General features: G+C 44.0%; 1 protein-coding gene across 1 annotated transcript in view; it reads right to left on the bottom strand.

Annotated features, from left to right (window-relative positions):
- Positions 1-16,161, bottom strand: part of zanl (zonadhesin, like) — a 68,382-nt gene that overhangs the window by 42,086 nt on the left and 10,135 nt on the right. Inside the window, exons 29-73 of the mRNA XM_076035556.1 lie at positions 16,012-16,155; positions 15,746-15,853; positions 15,366-15,535; positions 14,902-15,104; positions 14,496-14,637; positions 14,130-14,323; positions 13,821-13,962; positions 13,438-13,685; positions 13,149-13,297; positions 12,866-12,994; positions 12,543-12,681; positions 12,192-12,333; positions 11,904-12,106; positions 11,655-11,793; positions 11,134-11,250; positions 10,890-11,014; positions 10,258-10,403; positions 9,800-9,943; positions 9,534-9,641; positions 9,154-9,323; positions 8,690-8,892; positions 8,275-8,416; positions 7,909-8,102; positions 7,600-7,741; positions 7,217-7,464; positions 6,928-7,076; positions 6,645-6,773; positions 6,322-6,460; positions 5,971-6,112; positions 5,683-5,885; positions 5,434-5,572; positions 4,912-5,028; positions 4,668-4,792; positions 4,036-4,181; positions 3,575-3,718; positions 3,309-3,416; positions 2,929-3,098; positions 2,465-2,667; positions 2,059-2,200; positions 1,693-1,886; positions 1,384-1,525; positions 1,001-1,248; positions 712-860; positions 429-557; positions 106-244 (exon numbers count right to left, since the gene is read on the bottom strand). Of these exons, the coding sequence (XP_075891671.1) occupies positions 106-244; positions 429-557; positions 712-860; positions 1,001-1,248; positions 1,384-1,525; positions 1,693-1,886; positions 2,059-2,200; positions 2,465-2,667; positions 2,929-3,098; positions 3,309-3,416; positions 3,575-3,718; positions 4,036-4,181; positions 4,668-4,792; positions 4,912-5,028; positions 5,434-5,572; positions 5,683-5,885; positions 5,971-6,112; positions 6,322-6,460; positions 6,645-6,773; positions 6,928-7,076; positions 7,217-7,464; positions 7,600-7,741; positions 7,909-8,102; positions 8,275-8,416; positions 8,690-8,892; positions 9,154-9,323; positions 9,534-9,641; positions 9,800-9,943; positions 10,258-10,403; positions 10,890-11,014; positions 11,134-11,250; positions 11,655-11,793; positions 11,904-12,106; positions 12,192-12,333; positions 12,543-12,681; positions 12,866-12,994; positions 13,149-13,297; positions 13,438-13,685; positions 13,821-13,962; positions 14,130-14,323; positions 14,496-14,637; positions 14,902-15,104; positions 15,366-15,535; positions 15,746-15,853; positions 16,012-16,155 (7,048 nt within the window). The remainder of the gene's footprint in view (positions 1-105; positions 245-428; positions 558-711; positions 861-1,000; positions 1,249-1,383; positions 1,526-1,692; positions 1,887-2,058; positions 2,201-2,464; positions 2,668-2,928; positions 3,099-3,308; positions 3,417-3,574; positions 3,719-4,035; positions 4,182-4,667; positions 4,793-4,911; positions 5,029-5,433; positions 5,573-5,682; positions 5,886-5,970; positions 6,113-6,321; positions 6,461-6,644; positions 6,774-6,927; positions 7,077-7,216; positions 7,465-7,599; positions 7,742-7,908; positions 8,103-8,274; positions 8,417-8,689; positions 8,893-9,153; positions 9,324-9,533; positions 9,642-9,799; positions 9,944-10,257; positions 10,404-10,889; positions 11,015-11,133; positions 11,251-11,654; positions 11,794-11,903; positions 12,107-12,191; positions 12,334-12,542; positions 12,682-12,865; positions 12,995-13,148; positions 13,298-13,437; positions 13,686-13,820; positions 13,963-14,129; positions 14,324-14,495; positions 14,638-14,901; positions 15,105-15,365; positions 15,536-15,745; positions 15,854-16,011; positions 16,156-16,161) is intronic.

The following is a 16,161-nucleotide window of genomic DNA, read 5'->3' as shown; positions in this document are numbered from 1 at the left end:
CTATGACTTCAAACAACCACATTTACCTCAAGAAATTGTACATGCAGAACATGCTGCAGTCTGGATTAACAACTTATTTCATTTGACTAGTGAAATCTCACTTACGTTGGGATTGATCTTTTTGTGGCACACAGCAAATGGGCCATTCTTGTCCAAAAGGATGCCACAGAATCCTGAGCTTTCGTACAGTTCCTCCTCGTCATCGTCACACTCAGGGCCAGGGGGTGGTGGTTTGTGATTACACCTGTCAACACAAACACATCATCAGGGAATCTCACCGTGTTTCCAGGAGAGATGGCAACCTCCGTTCAAAGAGTGAAGCTTAGTTCCATCTTCTCTTACAGAGTTTGAACAAATAGAATGGAAAAACCCCATCATGCATCTATGATAGCTGTTATGTTTGAAAGCTCTTTGAAAGCTCTACTAACTTAGGATCAGTGTTCCAGCTGTGTCCAAACTCATTGGCGTCTTTAGCCAACAATCCGTCTGGTTTTCTGAAGTCGTCCTTAGAATTCAGATCATAATCTCCACACAGTCCACACAGCAAACCTTCATAGCTGCAAGTTAGAGAAAGAAAATGTGCAAGTCAGTGACATGTGGAGGTGACAACAAGAGCTCAGACCTGCGTCTTCTCTGTCTCAAAAACTTTGTTGCTTGTTTGTGGCCACACTCAGGTCCCATCTTTGACCATCAGTTCAGTCTTTCACTCACTCTTTGATAACTTTGATGTCCATAAAGTGGTTTCCATCATAGCGAACGGTCACACCAAAGTCCATGGCCACAGTGTAATGCTTTCCTTTCTTAGACACAGAGACACCTGGGGCCGCAGTCATGGGCAGCTTCACGTTGGTCCCATTCACCTTTCAAATAAAAGCCAAGATTATTAGAGAGGTAACAAAAAACAAACAGGTTCACACATAAGCAGAGACGTCTCTCAACTGCATCAGCCACATCTTCTCCTAAATGACTACATTTAATTGCACATCTGCCAATATCTTACCTGCACCGTGCCACCTTTCAAGATGGAGATCTTCACGTCGTACACATGTACATGCACAGCCTTCAAATACGAGATTGTAGGCTTGTTGAAGCGGTTTTCATTGTCCGCATGCACCTCAAAGTATGGCAGAGATGATGTGCTATTGCAAGGTTTAGACATCACATAGCTGCAGTTGCCCATGAAGTTGTAACGACGCTTGTCAAACGTGGTGTAGTGGGGATCACCAGAAGCTACGCATGTGGATGTATCTGCAGGCAGGAATGAAAGAGGACAAACTCTTGTCAGAGGTCATATTGTCACAGATGTGATGTCACTGGTCTGAAAGGATGGAAATGAATGGATTTCTACTCTGTCAACCTTCACGTTCAGAAGACTTTTTTTACCTTTAGGATAGCAGCCTGACACTCCATCATGCTCACGACACTCTTCATCGGGATCACAGGAGTTATCAAGACATTCCAAAGTGTAGTTGCCTGCACAGCGGCACAACTGTGAACAACCGTCACCATTTACAACCTCACCAGGCTGAAAACAAAAGAGGAAGAAGAAGAAGGAGAAGAAATGATCAGTACTGGCAGGTTACACTGTATTCCTCCAATAGCATTACACCTGCATTTACAGCTGGCAATGAAATTATCTGTTGCCTTCACGACATTATAATACATGAAAAAGTTCCACATAGAATGTCTGACCTCATAATAGTTGTTGTTTTCATCCAGGCAGCCACATTTTTCCACTGGCACACAGCGCCGTCCCTTGAAGACAAACCCTGGTTTGCAGAAGCAGCCACTGATACATGAGCCTGTGCAGTTGGTGGAAGGTGCCTCACAGGAGGGAATACAAGCGGGACCGCACTCGATATACTCGGCATTATCCGGACATGGATCTGCAAAACAAAGAAAAGATGATGCTCGTACAATTGACTGCAAAATGACAATAAAGCTGCTTTAAAAAGACAAAGACGTAAAGATAATTGAGATGAACTAAAATCATAGCGTTTCAAAATGATCTCCATAAATGTGTAGAAAAGGAAGGAGACAAAGGAGTCATCGACATACCAACTATGCAGTCATATGCTCCATCCTCGAGCTGGCAGATTTCAGTGCCTGGTTTACAGCTGCTGTTGTGGCACTGAATCAAACCTCCACTCAGACACTCACACTTCTGGTCACATCCCTCCAAGTACCAATCATCCCCTTCCTGAGGAACACACACACACACACAAGAAATATAAGAGAAATTTGTCTTCAAATATATATAAAACCATACATATATAGGTATTCCTGTACATAAAACTACATTTTCAGTCGTCATCATCATCATCATCATCATCAACATTTCCTTAACCCTTAATTAGCCAAATTTTAGCTATACTTCAACCTGATTCCAGACAAACAATAAGAATACTTTGCAGGTTAGACGTTATGATTTGATGATTATTGCTTGTGGGATGTTTCAACTTACAGGGTGATAGGATCCATTGCTGTCCACGCAGCCACAGTCTTTCAGTTCCACACACTTGTCGTCACTGAGAACAAAGCCAGGGTCGCACTCGCAACCCTCCACACACACGTCCTCGCAACCAGAAGGCCCGACTACACCAAGGCACGTCTCTGGGCATGAGCTCATGCACAAAGTGTAGGAGCTGTTCGGTGGGCAGGGCAAGGCTTCACATAGCAACAGAGGTGAAGCAGGGGATGGAATGGAGGGAGGGAGAAAGGGATAAAAGGAGAGGAAAAACATGTGTCATGTGTTGTGATTGTGGTTGTTCTCAGGTGCATCACTGCTGTGCTGTTGTTCTTACGTCGATCAAAGGAGAAATTAGCAGCGCTCCTTTGCATGAAGATGTATTTTACCCTAACAAGAGGAACGGAACACCTTCTCTCTCAAACATAAAGTATTTCTTTCACAAGTCTCCTCCAACTTACGACAGAATTCTGAAGACCTCCACTGATCGACTTTAGCTCCAGCTTGTTGGCAAGCATCTGTGTAGGCCTGAAGCTGGTCACATAGAACGCTTTCATTGCCGTTGTACTGGCACATGTCAAACACGCAACTCCTGAAGAACGGAGTGGGATCCACCACTGAGATGCACTCCCTGGAAGGAAGGAAAGGACAGGGAGTGGTCAATCACATGGAACAAAAAGTCTTCAACACAATGACTAATTGTGAGTAGACAAAATTGGACATCATGTATTCCACACAGGAATCTGCGGACACTTTGAAGAGGACACAACTGAGCTGGATATTGTGGGGTTAAAGTGTGAGTTGAAGCAGCTCACTACTCAGCCACAGACTGCTTCCTTACTTGAAGGGGCCAGTCTTGTCTTCAATCTTGCCGCATTTTTCTGGTTTGACCACCTCAGCCTCAAGTTTAGGGTCACACTCTGGGTCTGGCCCTGAACCTGAGGTACAACTGCACAATACAGGCACAGAAAGAGAAACAACAGGATTACATCTCCTCAACAGACACTTGAGCAAAGTCCAATCCTGTAGATATTGGATATAACACATGAGGATGATATGACTGATGTGAATTTCAAGCAAAGTCTCAGACAGATGCATGGAACTCACCTGTAATCCTCATCGTCCTCAGTCTGCCAGCTGTTTGCAAAGTCATTGACATCTGTCACCAGAGTGCCATCGGGTTTGGTGAAGTCATTTTCTGGTGCCCCGTTGTAATCGCCACAGAGGCCACATGTCTGATTGTAGTAGGAGCTGTGGGACCAAAGGAAGAGTGAGATCTTGTATGAAAAAGAGACTGAGGATGACTTATGGAAACACATGACAACAATGTTGAGAGTTTTCATTAAATATACCTCATAAGAGACAAAGATTACATTTACATCAGCACTGTCACATCAAGTAAAAAAAAAAAATGAGTAAAAATTTGGAAAGTAGGGGGACATCGATCTTTATTAACACATTTTTAAAAAAAAATGAAAGGGACAAATTTTCACTCAATGAGGACACCAAACCAATTTTACTCACATAACCAGTCATCTGAATGTGTAAAGCTATTTATTACTACCAACCTGGGAACAGTGATCTGAGCATAATGGTTGCCATCCCAGCGCACCCGCAGACCAAACGTTGTCTGCAGGGTGACGTACTGACCGGCCAGACTGAGAGACATGAGGGGAGAAGGAGAATGAGGGAGGTTCACCCTCAGTCCATTGACCTGCCAGAGGAGAAAAAGAAAAGAAAAAAATACTTCAGGACAGTGGAAATAGACATTGTCATTATCACCAGTTCTATATGTTCAGGATGAAGTTGCAAGAATTGCAGTTAAACATTTGCTTTAGGACTGAACTTGAAATATTTTAATCTTACACACAGGGCTACATTACTTTGGGGGAAACTGGAATGTTTTGATTAGATTTTTATTTTTTTTATTTTTTTAAACCTTCATTTGTGTAAGTTTAACCTTGAAATGATTTTTATCTCAGCTCTGGTCAAATCCATGACAAGGAGAAAAGGTGGAAGATTTCTGGGATTATGGCATGAGAAAAAGATAAAAGCTGAGGAATGAGATGGGATCATGGGCCAGGTTAAAGCTGGCATGTCATTAAACCACTGGATTAAGAGCAAAGTAAGAATAGAGAGGGAGTGAAGATGCTGATGCGCGTGTGTCATTGGGGAGACTACGGGATGGGGCCATACTGACCAGCGTCTTTCTGGATTTCATCATGGTCACAGTGATTCCATTTACTGTGACATAGAGTTTTTTGAGGTACGACACTCCTGGGGCGTTTCTCTCCTCATTCTTCCCCTCCACTGAGAACCAAGGACCTGCACAGTACATGATGTGGAATGTTGTGTGTCACTATTCAATCCATTCAATCATCATCATTTTTACCAGAACACGGCACTTGGACTGCAGCAGGTGATGACTAAAGCTCATTCCTTACCCGTGTTGTTCTTGCAGCTTCGAGCCAGTGTGTAGGTGCACGTTCCCATGAAGGTATAGAACTTCTTGTCAAATGTCGTGTAGTGAGGATCTCCAGACACCACACAGTCCTGGTAGTCTGAGACAGAGGGACAGAGGAAACAACTTGAACATTTTCAAACTTTCAGGGAACAACTCCCGTAGCTCCTTCATGACTGGTTCAATATCGAATGAATTCAAAAACAGAGGTCTATTCGTATCCTCTCTTTATTTATTACAAGAATCTAATGACAGATTGGCTCTTGTTTTTAGTAGATCTTTATGACAAGCTACAGTCCTGGGATGACTCAAGCATTGCAAGAGAATAATGGGTGAAGTTTAGATGTAGTTTGCCGCAGACACATAGCCGGGCATGTAGCCCTGGCAGCTGTCACTGACTTGATTGCATGATTACTACTATTACGTGAGAAAACATCTCATGTGACACGAAATATACCCCTTCAATTCAAGGTTTTTGTCTCACTAAATGACCAGGAGAACTCACCACTTGGGTAGCATCCCTGCACTCCTTCTTGGATTTTACACTCATGCATTGGGGGGCAAGTGAAGGGCGAGCATGTCACATTGGGAGGGTTACATTCACACTTCTGCTTGCAGTCTTCTAGATAAAATTCTTCTCCACCCTAAAATACAAAGACAGACTCAAGTAAATTGGAGCACCTTGGGTCCAAGACATAAAACACAAGTAGATACACATTCCGTCCATGGTTATGAAGGCATAACTTCACTGTACCTCATAGAGCTGGCCGTTGAAATGGCAGACGTCGTCGAAACAAGTGGTCTTCAACACGCACTTGCCATCACGCAGGACATAGCCGGGATCGCAGACACAGCCTTCAGAACAGGGACCAGCGCAGGAGGGGGGCATGCCTGAACATGTCTCTTGGCACGAGTCTGCGCACGGCTCGTAGTGGCTGTTGGAGTCGCAGTCCAAGGCTGCAAGTGGACCAGAGAGTTAGTTTTCAAGAATATCCATTCACTTCTTTCCTTTGCCTTCATACTGTAGTAAGGAAAAGCTTACGGCAGAAGGTTTCATTTCTCCAAAGTCCAATGGTGACTCCGCGGTCCTGACACTCATTCGCATAAGCTTCAATGGCTTCGCACAGGATGGGCCTCGCTCCGCCCAGCTCACACAGGTCAAACACACAGTCTTTGAAGTAATTCTGAAAAACAAGTATCTTGTCACAACTCCTTTCTTGTCAGTGTCACAACTTGGACATTTTTCAAGAATTGCTCTTCTCACTGCTGAAGTACGTCACTTGTATTTCTATGACTTCAAACAACCACATTTACCTCAAGAAATTGTACATGCAGAACATGCTGCAGTCTGGATTAACAACTTATTTCATTTGGCTAGTGAAATCTCACTTACGTTGGGATTGATCTTTTTGTGGCACACAGCAAATGGGCCATTCTTGTCCAAAAGGATGCCACAGAATCCTGAGCTTTCGTACAGTTCCTCCTCGTCATTGTCACACTCAGGGCCAGGGGGTGGTGGTTTGTGATTACACCTGTCAACACAAACACATCATCAGGGAATCTCACCGTGTTTCCAGGAGAGATGGCAACCTCCGTTCAAAGAGTGAAGCTTAGTTCCATCTTCTCTTACAGAGTTTGAACAAATAGAATGGAAAAACCCCATCATGCATCTATGATAGCTGTTATGTTTGAAAGCTCTTTGAAAGCTCTACTAACTTAGGATCAGTGTTCCAGCTGTGTCCAAACTCATTGGCGTCTTTAGCCAACAATCCGTCTGGTTTTCTGAAGTCGTCCTTAGAATTCAGATCATAATCTCCACACAGTCCACACAGCAAACCTTCATAGCTGCAAGTTAGAGAAAGAAAATGTGCAAGTCAGTGACATGTGGAGGTGACAACAAGAGCTCAGACCTGCGCCTTCTCTGTCTCAAAAACTTTGTTGCTTGTTTGTGGCCACACTCAGGTCCCATCTTTGACCATCAGTTCAGTCTTTCACTCACTCTTTGATAACTTTGATGTCCATAAAGTGGTTTCCATCATAGCGAACGGTCACACCAAAGTCCATGGCCACAGTGTAATGCTTTCCTTTCTTAGACACAGAGACACCTGGGGCCGCAGTCATGGGCAGCTTCACGTTGGTCCCATTCACCTTTCAAATAAAAGCCAAGATTATTAGAGAGGTAACAAAAAACAAACAGGTTCACACATAAGCAGAGACGTCTCTCAACTGCATCAGCCACATCTTCTCCTAAATGACTACATTTAATTGCACATCTGCCAATATCTTACCTGCACCGTGCCACCTTTCAAGATGGAGATCTTCACGTCGTACACATGTACATGCACAGCCTTCAAATACGAGATTGTAGGCTTGTTGAAGCGGTTTTCATTGTCCGCATGCACCTCAAAGTATGGCAGAGATGATGTGCTATTGCAAGGTTTAGACATCACATAGCTGCAGTTGCCCATGAAGTTGTAACGACGCTTGTCAAACGTGGTGTAGTGGGGATCACCAGAAGCTACGCATGTGGATGTATCTGCAGGCAGGAATGAAAGAGGACAAACTCTTGTCAGAGGTCATATTGTCACAGATGTGATGGCACTGGTCTGAAAGGATGGAAATGAATGGATTTCTACTCTGTCAACCTTCACGTTCAGAAGACTTTTTTTACCTTTAGGATAGCAGCCTGACACTCCATCATGCTCACGACACTCTTCATCGGGATCACAGGAGTTATCAAGACATTCCAAAGTGTAGTTGCCTGCACAGCGGCACAACTGTGAACAACCGTCACCATTTACAACCTCACCAGGCTGAAAACAAAAGAGGAAGAAGAAGAAGGAGAAGAAATGATCAGTACTGGCAGGTTACACTGTATTCCTCCAATAGCATTACACCTGCATTTACAGCTGGCAATGAAATTATCTGTTGCCTTCACGACATTATGAAAACTGGAAAAGTTCCACATAGAATGTCTGACCTCATAATAGTTGTTGTTTTCATCCAGGCAGCCACATTTTTCCACTGGCACACAGCGCCGTCCCTTGAAGACAAACCCTGGTTTGCAGAAGCAGCCACTGATACATGAGCCTGTGCAGTTGGTGGAAGGTGCCTCACAGGAGGGAATACAAGCGGGACCGCACTCGATATACTCGGCATTATCCGGACATGGATCTGCAAAACAAAGAAAAGATGATGCTCGTACAATTGACTGCAAAATGACAATAAAGCTGCTTTAAAAAGACAAAGACGTAAAGATAATTGAGATGAACTAAAATCATAGCGTTTCAAAATGATCTCCATAAATGTGTAGAAAAGGAAGGAGACAAAGGAGTCATCGACATACCAACTATGCAGTCATATGCTCCATCCTCGAGCTGGCAGATTTCAGTGCCTGGTTTACAGCTGCTGTTGTGGCACTGAATCAAACCTCCACTCAGACACTCACACTTCTGGTCACATCCCTCCAAGTACCAATCATCCCCTTCCTGAGGAACACACACACACACACAAGAAATATAAGAGAAATTTGTCTTCAAATATATATAAAACCATACATATATAGGTATTCCTGTACATAAAACTACATTTTCAGTCGTCATCATCATCATCATCATCATCATCATCATCAACATTTCCTTAACCCTTAATTAGCCAAATTTTAGCTATACTTCAACCTGATTCCAGACAAACAATAAGAATACTTTGCAGGTTAGACGTTATGATTTGATGAATATTGCTTGTGGGATGTTTCAACTTACAGGGTGATAGGATCCATTGCTGTCCACGCAGCCACAGTCTTTCAGTTCCACACACTTGTCGTCACTGAGAACAAAGCCAGGGTCGCACTCGCAACCCTCCACACACACGTCCTCGCAACCAGAAGGCCCGACTACACCAAGGCACGTCTCTGGGCATGAGCTCATGCACAAAGTGTAGGAGCTGTTCGGTGGGCAGGGCAAGGCTTCACATAGCAACAGAGGTGAAGCAGGGGATGGAATGGAGGGAGGGAGAAAGGGATAAAAGGAGAGGAAAAACATGTGTCATGTGTTGTGATTGTGGTTGTTCTCAGGTGCATCACTGCTGTGCTGTTGTTCTTACGTCGATCAAAGGAGAAATTAGCAGCGCTCCTTTGCATGAAGATGTATTTTACCCTAACAAGAGGAACGGAACACCTTCTCTCTCAAACATAAAGTATTTCTTTCACAAGTCTCCTCCAACTTACGACAGAATTCTGAAGACCTCCACTGATCGACTTTAGCTCCAGCTTGTTGGCAAGCATCTGTGTAGGCCTGAAGCTGGTCACATAGAACACTCTCATTGCCGTTGTACTGGCACATGTCAAACACGCAACTCCTGAAGAACGGAGTGGGATCCACCACTGAGATGCACTCCCTGGAAGGAAGGAAAGGACAGGGAGTGGTCAATCACATGGAACAAAAAGTCTTCAACACAATGACTAATTGTGAGTAGACAAAATTGGACATCATGTATTCCACACAGGAATCTGCGGACACTTTGAAGAGGACACAACTGAGCTGGATATTGTGGGGTTAAAGTGTGAGTTGAAGCAGCTCACTACTCAGCCACAGACTGCTTCCTTACTTGAAGGGGCCAGTCTTGTCTTCAATCTTGCCGCATTTTTCTGGTTTGACCACCTCAGCCTCAAGTTTAGGGTCACACTCTGGGTCTGGCCCTGAACCTGAGGTACAACTGCACAATACAGGCACAGAAAGAGAAACAACAGGATTACATCTCCTCAACAGACACTTGAGCAAAGTCCAATCCTGTAGATATTGGATATAACACATGAGGATGATATGACTGATGTGAATTTCAAGCAAAGTCTCAGACAGATGCATGGAACTCACCTGTAATCCTCATCGTCCTCAGTCTGCCAGCTGTTTGCAAAGTCATTGACATCTGTCACCAGAGTGCCATCGGGTTTGGTGAAGTCATTTTCTGGTGCCCCGTTGTAATCGCCACAGAGGCCACATGTCTGATTGTAGTAGGAGCTGTGGGACCAAAGGAAGAGTGAGATCTTGTATGAAAAAGAGACTGAGGATGACTTATGGAAACACATGACAACAATGTTGAGAGTTTTCATTAAATATACCTCATAAGAGACAAAGATTAAATTTACATCAGCACTGTCACATCAAGTAAAAAAAAAAAATGAGTAAAAATTTGGAAAGCAGGGGGACATTGATCTTTATTAACACATTTAAAAAAAATGAAAGGGACAAATTTTCACTCAATGAGGACACCAAACCAATTTTACTCACATAACCAGTCATCTGAATGTGTAAAGCTATTTATTACTACCAACCTGGGAACAGTGATCTGAGCATAATGGTTGCCATCCCAGCGCACCCGCAGACCAAACGTTGTCTGCAGGGTGACGTACTGACCGGCCAGACTGAGAGACATGAGGGGAGAAGGAGAATGAGGGAGGTTCACCCTCAGTCCATTGACCTGCCAGAGGAGAAAAAGAAAAGAAAAAAATACTTCAGGACAGTGGAAATAGACATTGTCATTATCACCAGTTCTATATGTTCAGGATGAAGTTGCAAGAATTGCAGTTAAACATTTGCTTTAGGACTGAACTTGAAATATTTTAATCTTACACACAGGGCTACATTACTTTGGGGGAAACTGGAATGTTTTGATTAGATTTTTATTTTTTTTATTTTTTTAAACCTTCATTTGTGTAAGTTTAACCTTGAAATGATTTTTATCTCAGCTCTGGTCAAATCCATGACAAGGAGAAAAGGTGGAAGATTTCTGGGATTATGGCATGAGAAAAAGATAAAAGCTGAGGAATGAGATGGGATCATGGGCCAGGTTAAAGCTGGCATGTCATTAAACCACTGGATTAAGAGCAAAGTAAGAATAGAGAGGGAGTGAAGATGCTGATGCGCGTGTGTCATTGGGGAGACTACGGGATGGGGCCATACTGACCAGCGTCTTTCTGGATTTCATCATGGTCACAGTGATTCCATTTACGGTGACATAGAGTTTTTTGAGGTACGACACTCCTGGGGCGTTTCTCTCCTCATTCTTCCCCTCCACTGAGAACCAAGGACCTGCACAGTACATGATGTGGAATGTTGTGTGTCACTATTCAATCCATTCAATCATCATCATTTTTACCAGAACACGGCACTTGGACTGCAGCAGGTGATGACTAAAGCTCATTCCTTACCCGTGTTGTTCTTGCAGCTTCGAGCCAGTGTGTAGGTGCACGTTCCCATGAAGGTATAGAACTTCTTGTCAAATGTCGTGTAGTGAGGATCTCCAGACACCACACAGTCCTGGTAGTCTGAGACAGAGGGACAGAGGAAACAACTTGAACCTTTTCAAACTTTCAGGGAACAACTCCCGTAGCTCCTTCATGACTGCTTCAATATCGAATGAATTCCAAACAGAGGTCTATTCGTATCCTCTCTTTATTTATTACAAGAATCTAATGACAGATTGGCTCTTGTTTTTAGTAGATCTTTATGACAAGCTGCAGTCCTGGGATGACTCAAGCATTGCAAGAGAATAATGGGTGAAGTTTAGATGTAGTTTGCCGCAGACACATAGCCGGGCATGTAGCCCTGGCAGCTGTCACTGACTTGATTGCATGATTACTACTATTACGTGAGAAAACATCTCATGTGACACGACATATACCCCTTCAATTCAAGGTTTTTGTCTCACTAAATGACCAGGAGAACTCACCACTTGGGTAGCATCCCTGCACTCCTTCTTGGATTTTACACTCATGCATTGGGGGGCAAGTGAAGGGCGAGCATGTCACATTGGGAGGGTTACATTCACACTTCTGCTTGCAGTCTTCTAGATAAAATTCTTCTCCACCCTAAAATACAAAGACAGACTCAAGTAAATTGGAGCACCTTGGGTCCAAGACATAAAACACAAGTAGATACACATTCCGTCCATGGTTATGAAGGCATAACTTCACTGTACCTCATAGAGCTGGCCGTTGAAATGGCAGACGTCGTCGAAACAAGTGGTGTTCAACACGCACTTGCCATCATGCAGGACATAGCCGGGATCGCAGACACAGCCTTCAGAACAGGGACCAGCGCAGGAGGGGGGCATGCCTGAACATGTCTCTTGGCACGAGTCTGCGCACGGCTCGTAGTGGCTGTTGGAGTCGCAGTCCAAGGCTGCAAGTGGACCAGAGAGTTAGTTTTCAAGAATATCCATTCACTTCTTTCCTTTGCTTTCATACTGTAGTAAGGAAAAGCTTACGGCAGAAGGTTTCATTTCTCCAAGGTCCAATGGTGACTCCGCGGTCCTGACACTCATTCGCATAAGCTTCAATGGCTTCGCACAGGATGGGCCTCGCACCGCCCAGCTCACACAGGTCAAACACACAGTCTTTGAAGTAATTCTGAAAAACAAGTATCTTGTCACAACTCCTTTCTTGTCAGCGTCACAACATGGACATTTTTCAAGAATTGCTCTTCTCACTGCTGAAGTACGTCACTTGTATTTCTATGACTTCAAACAACCACATTTACCTCAAGAAATTGTACATGCAGAACATGCTGCAGTCTGGATTAACAACTTATTTCATTTGACTAGTGAAATCTCACTTACGTTGGGATTGATCTTTTTGTGGCACACAGCAAATGGGCCATTCTTGTCCAAAAGGATGCCACAGAATCCTGAGCTTTCGTACAGTTCCTCCTCGTCATCGTCACACTCAGGGCCAGGGGGTGGTGGTTTGTGATTACACCTGTCAACACAAACACATCATCAGGGAATCTCACCGTGTTTCCAGGAGAGATGGCAACCTCCGTTCAAAGAGTGAAGCTTAGTTCCATCTTCTCTTACAGAGTTTGAACAAATAGAATGGAAAAACCCCATCATGCATCTATGATAGCTGTTATGTTTGAAAGCTCTTTGAAAGCTCTACTAACTTAGGATCAGTGTTCCAGCTGTGTCCAAACTCATTGGCGTCTTTAGCCAACAATCCGTCTGGTTTTCTGAAGTCGTCCTTAGAATTCAGATCATAATCTCCACACAGTCCACACAGCAAACCTTCATAGCTGCAAGTTAGAGAAAGAAAATGTGCAAGTCAGTGACATGTGGAGGTGACAACAAGAGCTCAGACCTGCGTCTTCTCTGTCTCAAAAACTTTGTTGCTTGTTTGTGGCCACACTCAGGTCCCATCTTTGACCATCAGTTCAGTCTTTCACTCACTCTTTGATAACTTTGATGTCCATAAAGTGGTTTCCATCATAGCGAACGGTCACACCAAAGTCCATGGCCACAGTGTAATGCTTTCCTTTCTTAGACACAGAGACACCTGGGGCCGCAGTCATGGGCAGCTTCACGTTGGTCCCATTCACCTTTCAAATAAAAGCCAAGATTATTAGAGAGGTAACAAAAAACAAACAGGTTCACACATAAGCAGAGACGTCTCTCAACTGCATCAGCCACATCTTCTCCTAAATGACTACATTTAATTGCACATCTGCCAATATCTTACCTGCACCGTGCCACCTTTCAAGATGGAGATCTTCACGTCGTACACATGTACATGCACAGCCTTCAAATACGAGATTGTAGGCTTGTTGAAGCGGTTTTCATTGTCCGCATGCACCTCAAAGTATGGCAGAGATGATGTGCTATTGCAAGGTTTAGACATCACATAGCTGCAGTTGCCCATGAAGTTGTAACGACGCTTGTCAAACGTGGTGTAGTGGGGATCACCAGAAGCTACGCATGTGGATGTATCTGCAGGCAGGAATGAAAGAGGACAAACTCTTGTCAGAGGTCATATTGTCACAGATGTGATGTCACTGGTCTGAAAGGATGGAAATGAATGGATTTCTACTCTGTCAACCTTCACGTTCAGAAGACTTTTTTTACCTTTAGGATAGCAGCCTGACACTCCATCATGCTCACGACACTCTTCATCGGGATCACAGGAGTTATCAAGACATTCCAAAGTGTAGTTGCCTGCACAGCGGCACAACTGTGAACAACCGTCACCATTTACAACCTCACCAGGCTGAAAACAAAAGAGGAAGAAGAAGAAGGAGAAGAAATGATCAGTACTGGCAGGTTACACTGTATTCCTCCAATAGCATTACACCTGCATTTACAGCTGGCAATGAAATTATCTGTTGCCTTCACGACATTATAATACATGAAAAAGTTCCACATAGAATGTCTGACCTCATAATAGTTGTTGTTTTCATCCAGGCAGCCACATTTTTCCACTGGCACACAGCGCCGTCCCTTGAAGACAAACCCTGGTTTGCAGAAGCAGCCACTGATACATGAGCCTGTGCAGTTGGTGGAAGGTGCCTCACAGGAGGGAATACAAGCGGGACCGCACTCGATATACTCGGCATTATCCGGACATGGATCTGCAAAACAAAGAAAAGATGATGCTCGTACAATTGACTGCAAAATGACAATAAAGCTGCTTTAAAAAGACAAAGACGTAAAGATAATTGAGATGAACTAAAATCATAGCGTTTCAAAATGATCTCCATAAATGTGTAGAAAAGGAAGGAGACAAAGGAGTCATCGACATACCAACTATGCAGTCATATGCTCCATCCTCGAGCTGGCAGATTTCAGTGCCTGGTTTACAGCTGCTGTTGTGGCACTGAATCAAACCTCCACTCAGACACTCACACTTCTGGTCACATCCCTCCAAGTACCAATCATCCCCTTCCTGAGGAACACACACACACACACAAGAAATATAAGAGAAATTTGTCTTCAAATATATATAAAACCATACATATATAGGTATTCCTGTACATAAAACTACATTTTCAGTCGTCATCATCATCATCATCATCATCAACATTTCCTTAACCCTTAATTAGCCAAATTTTAGCTATACTTCAACCTGATTCCAGACAAACAATAAGAATACTTTGCAGGTTAGACGTTATGATTTGATGATTATTGCTTGTGGGATGTTTCAACTTACAGGGTGATAGGATCCATTGCTGTCCACGCAGCCACAGTCTTTCAGTTCCACACACTTGTCGTCACTGAGAACAAAGCCAGGGTCGCACTCGCAACCCTCCACACACACGTCCTCGCAACCAGAAGGCCCGACTACACCAAGGCACGTCTCTGGGCATGAGCTCATGCACAAAGTGTAGGAGCTGTTCGGTGGGCAGGGCAAGGCTTCACATAGCAACAGAGGTGAAGCAGGGGATGGAATGGAGGGAGGGAGAAAGGGATAAAAGGAGAGGAAAAACATGTGTCATGTGTTGTGATTGTGGTTGTTCTCAGGTGCATCACTGCTGTGCTGTTGTTCTTACGTCGATCAAAGGAGAAATTAGCAGCGCTCCTTTGCATGAAGATGTATTTTACCCTAACAAGAGGAACGGAACACCTTCTCTCTCAAACATAAAGTATTTCTTTCACAAGTCTCCTCCAACTTACGACAGAATTCTGAAGACCTCCACTGATCGACTTTAGCTCCAGCTTGTTGGCAAGCATCTGTGTAGGCCTGAAGCTGGTCACATAGAACGCTTTCATTGCCGTTGTACTGGCACATGTCAAACACGCAACTCCTGAAGAACGGAGTGGGATCCACCACTGAGATGCACTCCCTGGAAGGAAGGAAAGGACAGGGAGTGGTCAATCACATGGAACAAAAAGTCTTCAACACAATGACTAATTGTGAGTAGACAAAATTGGACATCATGTATTCCACACAGGAATCTGCGGACACTTTGAAGAGGACACAACTGAGCTGGATATTGTGGGGTTAAAGTGTGAGTTGAAGCAGCTCACTACTCAGCCACAGACTGCTTCCTTACTTGAAGGGGCCAGTCTTGTCTTCAATCTTGCCGCATTTTTCTGGTTTGACCACCTCAGCCTCAAGTTTAGGGTCACACTCTGGGTCTGGCCCTGAACCTGAGGTACAACTGCACAATACAGGCACAGAAAGAGAAACAACAGGATTACATCTCCTCAACAGACACTTGAGCAAAGTCCAATCCTGTAGATATTGGATATAACACATGAGGATGATATGACTGATGTGAATTTCAAGCAAAGTCTCAGACAGATGCATGGAACTCACCTGTAATCCTCATCGTCCTCAGTCTGCCAGCTGTTTGCAAAGTCATTGACATCTGTCACCAGAGTGCCATCGGGTTTGGTGAAGTCATTTTCTGGTGCCCCGTTGTAATCGCCACAGAGGCCACATGTCTGATTGTAGTAGGAGCTGTGG

The sequence above is a fragment of the Nelusetta ayraudi genome, unplaced genomic scaffold (assembly GCF_046127955.1).
Source record: "Nelusetta ayraudi isolate G7.1 ecotype Tasmania unplaced genomic scaffold, CSIRO-AGI_Nayr_v1 ptg000042l, whole genome shotgun sequence".
NCBI classification, from domain to species: Eukaryota; Metazoa; Chordata; class Actinopteri; order Tetraodontiformes; family Monacanthidae; genus Nelusetta; species Nelusetta ayraudi.
This window is presented reverse-complemented; position numbering and strand designations above follow the sequence as displayed.